Source organism: Rhipicephalus sanguineus, chromosome 1 (assembly GCF_013339695.2).
Source record: "Rhipicephalus sanguineus isolate Rsan-2018 chromosome 1, BIME_Rsan_1.4, whole genome shotgun sequence".
NCBI lineage: Eukaryota > Metazoa > Arthropoda > Arachnida > Ixodida > Ixodidae > Rhipicephalus > Rhipicephalus sanguineus.
In genome coordinates this window covers 128604818-128610817 of record NC_051176.1, presented here as the reverse complement: position 1 = coordinate 128610817, position 6000 = coordinate 128604818, and the positions used below count along the sequence as shown (strand labels likewise).

Sequence of the window (6000 nt, the reverse complement as noted above, 5' to 3'; positions counted from 1 at the left end):
CTATAGCACCGTTTGACGTGGATACACCCATGTTGACAGCATCTCTCTATCGCGACGACTAACGCCCATGATCATGATTAAACCGTTGTGGTAGCTGACGGTGTGAACATATATTTGGACACAGCGAATCGTGAATCCCGCGTAAGGATGATATCAACAAGCTCATAATCAACACTGGTACCCGGTATGCACTTCTTCAAAGCGTCGTCAATTAAGGAGAGAAACGGCACGGTGTGCGCTTTCTAGTAATGGGTAGCCGACGCCTGTGCTCATGCATACATAACACGCACTGCGCTTCAGCAACACGGGAGGTAGAGGTTCCTAGCCTGAGCCGCAAACGCGCGCGTCCCGCTGGCCTCTGTCTCGCAGGCCCTGCTTTCGCTCCACCAAGGCACGACATTCGCCCGTCGAAATCGCGTCCTTGCCGCAGTTTTGTTAGTCGGTGCTCTCGCAATTGAAGCAGTCGGCGGCGGAGAAATCCCGTTGGTGCACCTGAAAGATGCACTTATAGTGTACTAGTACACTATAGATGCACTACTCCGATGAGCCGACGCACGCTAACACGAAGCCAAAGGCAAAGAACGTAACTGCGTCAAGGGTGCCTCGGCGACGCCAGCGCGGTCACTCTACCTCTCTGGTATCGAGACGTTTTAACCATGACCTCAGATATCGCGTGCAATCTCGGAGTAAGCGCTAGTAAGTGTCGATCGTGAAGTATTACTTCGTTCACCTCTCACAGACGGGCGGCACCGCCCCGCTCCGCCCGCCGCGAAAGAGAATGTATGAAAGATATAAGGCGCGTTTCGCGCCGTGCCTAGCATCTCCCGAGATGGCTTAGTGGGTAGCGCGTCGGGCGCTGCCGTCGCGGCCGCAGCGTCGTGGGTTCGATTCCCAGCTGGGTAGCTTTTTCTTGGTTTTTTTCTTTATCACCCGTTGGTGTCCATTTTATCAACGTCATATCCGTGACGGATGTACTTGGTGGACCCCGGCATAAAACACTTTCGTGTTTTACAATAATTCAAGGGGAAGCGCTTTACTGTTTGAAGCCAGATCGGGTTGCCTTAGAACGCGTAGTTATAAAGCGAGATTCAGTAAAGAAGAAGAACAGTCCACATGCTGCGGGGAAGATAAGGAAACGGCGGAACATGTTCTGATTGAATGTGGAGATATCCACCCAGGTGTACGTTTGTGAACGAGCCTACATGAAGCCTTGGGTTTTAGGGACAACAATGGAAAGCTGCTAGTACACTATAGTACTGGTGGCAGAAAATTAGAGAGAAAGGACAAAAATAAATATTGAAAAAAAAAGGACATTCTGCCGTAAAGGGCAGATAACTGGGTTGATAATTTACGTTTTTTTTCTGTAGTAAGATAGATTTAATTGAAGTAGAGACATTAGGCCAACATTAAGAAAAGGAAGAGAAAAGGGAAACATTTTTTTTTTAATCGAGCCTGGTGGCACACTTGTCACCGCGCCGTTATAAAGGGGACGTACGCTCATAGCATCCATCCATCCATCCATTCACGAGATAGAAAAAGAAAGAGGCAAGGCATGGCAACACCGTGCCTTTGAAGAAGCAGTGCAAGAAAAAAAAAATGCTCGGAATGCAGTGACGCGGTTTTCGGTATGGATTCTGTTGGTGCACACGCGGCCTCCTCGGCCCCCGTTTGCGCAGCGCCACCTACGAGCAAATACGTGAACCTGAACAAAACTTCGCCCCGCTCGCTCACCGCGTTGTCACCTCTTCTCCCTACACCGTGCATACCATAAACTCTATGATTACAGTACTATGATCCTACGGACTCCTACCGTAGACTCTACCGTAGACAAAACGAAGTACACGCGTAGCTGGCGCACTCCTTTTTTTAGACTATTGGTCTTAAAAAAAAAAAAACGCAACGAAAACGGCGGCAAGGCGCCAGTAAACAATAGTAAACACGAGATGCATAAAAAACAACGCAAAACAACGCTGTACATTGTTTTTCCGGGCACAGCTTTGGCAGCAAGCGCCACTGACTGTCAGAAGGACAGACCAACGTTACTAGATCCTGCAGGATCTAGTAACGTTGGGACAGACATCATCAACAACCCCCGTTGGAGACGCCCATAGAGTTAATATACTGAGTTAATAGTCCAGTATATTAAAAAAAAACGTTAACTCTATGGGAAACGCAGCACCATAATTAACACACTCGAAACCGAAACAAAAATTTAAAGCAAACTTTAGCTAGGCTTTGCTAAGCTATTGATAATAAATAAATAATATTTTTTATTATATGCCTGAGGCTGGAAGCCTTAAAGACGTCCTGCACGATTGTGACGAAATTGTTGGATGCGTGGCACACGGTTTGAAAGCGATGGTGGCGTCGCGTGCGGGTCATAGTAGGCCACTGAACGTCACCGCGTGCTGTGCGCCCCCCGCGTGCCAGTCGCGTGCTCATTCGCCAGACGGAGCCACACCGAAACCTGAAAATTTGCTAATATGGCGGCGGAAGACAAATATTCAGAGGTATGTCAATCCGATTTTTTACCGTGAGCAGTGCCTGTCACGCTCTCAAACATCTCTGGAGGATGCCGGTTTAAATTTTCGACCGCTTAGCTTCTGTTCGGCTTCGAAGGGTTTTGACTAGGGCTCCCAGATCTCTTGTCACCACCAATATGGTTTTGGTCGTCGCTGCACCGGATTTCATATATAGGCTTAGGCAGCGTGAGCTAGTGTTTCCTCGTTTATTGCGTTGTCTGATTTCAGTGTAATTCGCTTTTTGATTTCGTAACGCACACTTTGGTCATTTCTGTAGGTCTTCGAGGCGCCTCTTTTTCGTGTGTAATGACACTGTAGTCCGCGCCGGTGAGTGCCCGTGCGCGGAGGCATGACCCGCGAACGTGTCGCATGACCAGCGTCTCCGAAAGCGCCGTGTGGACGCGCTTTGCCGTCGCATAGCGCCTCTTGACGTGTCCAAGTCTCGCCCCACGACACTGTCGCTTCTTTAAAACTATGCGTAATTTGCGTGTTTCTTGCTGAAGCCGGCGCTGCCCACGGGCGTTGCGCAATAGCCATTCATGGCTGCGCGTCAACTCGCCCTTTCCTCACCTAAGATAGCAGCTTACTAGCTGATCTTTGTGCGTTTGCATTACGAAATTTTCTGCCAATTACGGAGCGCAGTATTTTACCAGAAACCGATCGACGCGTCGCTGTCATGACACGCAGCCTCCAATTCTGTTCATTCATTCTTGCACCGCATGGTAGCCTTTACTTGGCTTTGTGATCCGACCGTGCACGCAGTGAAGTGCAGCACGCGTTAATGGGTCGCGGCGCGTGCGGAATTAGCGACACGGAATGATACAAAAAAAGTTGAGGATCGTCACGGGAAATGAGGTTATCTGCCTCCACTCGATTCTTTGTTTAGATTCGCAGCTTAGGCTCGCATGGGTGACATTTCACGTGTACCAGACTACACGTTGATTTGTGGATGGTGCACACCTGATGGGGTCCTGCTCAATGCGTTGTTGGCGGACTGGTGCGGGGAATTATGGCCCGTCACCTTCCAACGATGGGAGTCTTTTTGGACAGCAGCAGTGCATTTGACGTTCGTATGAGTGTCAATGCCGTTTCAACGATTTCATACTCCGACAGGTTTTCATTCTTGACTACGCATGCCGTTTGCAGAGTTAAAATTAAGGTGACGGTTAAAACTTCCTTTTGTTGTGTATCTATGGGGAAATCTTGTTTTGTGATAAAGGGTGGGAATATTGGTTTGTAACGGTAGGTACACAGCTACGAATAATGGTCTTGCTCTACCCATCTGGAATTTTGTAATTGTTAATGCGAACTGGGCAGATTGCGCGATAGTTAACCAGTGCACTTAGTATTCATCAATATCACATTTTTGTTCTGGTGGTACGTGACAAAACAGACCCGGGGTTTTAGGCAGAACTGGGAATATTTTGATACTGTATCTCTGTCATCAAAATTCATTGTCCTCGAAATTGCTGTTTACTTCGGAATTATTGTGAACTACAATTCCTGTGACATAGCCAAGGGTTAAAAAGCCTGACTAGCCAGAAAGAGATGTAAAACTCGCGAGAAAGGCAAATCATGGTGTAGACAGCTGCCTTGCCGTATTCGCTAGACAGTTGTCATCTCGAGTGCTTCTCCAATCCGATGTACAAGGTAAACATAGATTGTCTGCAAACATCTAGGCTTATTACTGTGTAGCATGCAGATGAGTTAACTCTTTCCGGCACGGTGGTCACCCCAGGTAACCACCTTTTCTTCATTTTTTTTCTTCTGTTAAAGCACACCAGCCCCTCGCTTCAGATTTTATACGGCACGTTTCTAAGGCTTTCAACATAGTGACAATGATGATGCCACTTCATTTGGGCTTCAATGTTACAGGTTATGTCTGTTTTCATCTGGCTGCCGTCGTCTTCAAAACGTGCTACACGATGGACACGAGATATTTTTGCAGAAATCATAGTATATCCGGTTCTTATTATGTTGATAGCTTATTTTCTTCTTTTTTTTCTTTCTTTTTTTTTATACCTCACAATAAAGAAAGCTTAGGACAACACATTGTATAAATAGCTAATACCAAGGAATCTAAGAGATGTACTCAGTCAGCACAGAGCACTGTGTCGCTGAAGTTGGTGGTCACCTAAAGGGACCACCGTGCATGAAGGGTCTTATACCCCTGTCAGACTGGACGTTTTAATGTCATTCGAACGGAATGACATTCGCATCTAATGACATTATGCGGCTGCTACACAGTGATATTTAATGTCATTAGAGACTGAGTGACTTAAGCAATCGAATGAGTTCGAAAAACACATTCGATGTCGAACCGAATGTATAGTCTCTACACCAGAGACTACTTAAAATGTGTCATTTAGTATTCTCACTTCGACACGCATTCGTGAAAACATGCTATTAATGTTGCTTTTTTAAAGGCGTCTGTGATTTTAACAAGCACGGGTGTACGGAAGGCTGTCGCAAAATGTTTTTACTCTCCACCTCAGTGGCGTCTGGCCGCCGGCACTGTCGGCCATAATGTAAACAAACAGACGCCTGTGAGCATGTGTATCTGCAGCAATGGAATGAACTCCACGAGCGCATTGGACCGAGGTGGAGATGTTTGCTCTCATAAGGCTATGAGAAGACAATTGTGCACAGTTTCATTGAAAGCTGTTTTTCCGCATGGACGCATGTGAGACCGCGTTTTGAAAGCGAACAAACGCGGAACGCTCTGAGTTTCCGTCAAATCTCTTCTTCTGGCTTATGCGCGTTCCTTGCAACGCTAAGTACAAAGCAACTAAATGTTTTACTTGCTGCAGCTTAGCGTCGTCGTTCAGCGGTACTACAGTGCCTAGAATAGCGGTACTGCCATGTCAGCCATTCTAACGGCTGTGGCTACTGGCTAAGCGTCATCTTGGCTTATGGTGGCCAGATATCCTGCGATATGAAATTCTTATCCATGTTTATCTAGCGATGCGACTTCCCACGTGCCTTTTAAAATAGTGAAGTTCACTTTCATGCCACTCTACATTTGCCTTCCTCAGCTTTTCCAGCCATTTTTTTTTTCTGAATTATCGACATTGATGTTATGAACGAATGACATTACTTTTTCCTGTGTAGCACCGCCACGGATCGAATGGCATTCGTTGCCCCGAATGACATTCGAACCTGACATTAACACCTCCAGTGTGACAGGGGTATTAGAAGGCTGGTAATATATTATTTTTGGATGCTTAGAGGAGAAGTTTTGCAAAATACTTTAATGAGCCTTCAAGATTGAGGTGGATGTGTGGTATATACAATGTCCCCGTGCTCCTACAGGGAAAAAAGCACTGTTTTGCAGCCTTCCGCCGAGACTGACCGGTAGACCCTTACTGCATGGTGGTCACCTGAGGTGACCACCTCATATCTTTTGAACTAAAGGGGCCAATTTTTTTTTGCTTGTGAGGGAATTGTTTTCTCAAAAAGAATTCACCATTTTTAGCAT

The 6000-nt window shown here is 46.5% G+C and overlaps 1 protein-coding gene across 1 annotated transcript in view; it reads left to right on the top strand.

The window, feature by feature from the left end:
* Nucleotides 1-2362: 2362 nt before the first annotated feature.
* The window catches only part of LOC119397725 (eukaryotic translation initiation factor 4E-1A), a 39281-nt gene continuing 35643 nt past the window's right edge, over nucleotides 2363-6000 (top strand). The window contains exon 1 of the mRNA XM_037665143.2: nucleotides 2363-2510. Coding sequence (XP_037521071.1) covers nucleotides 2484-2510 — 27 coding nt within the window. The 5' untranslated portion in view covers nucleotides 2363-2483. The remainder of the gene's footprint in view (nucleotides 2511-6000) is intronic.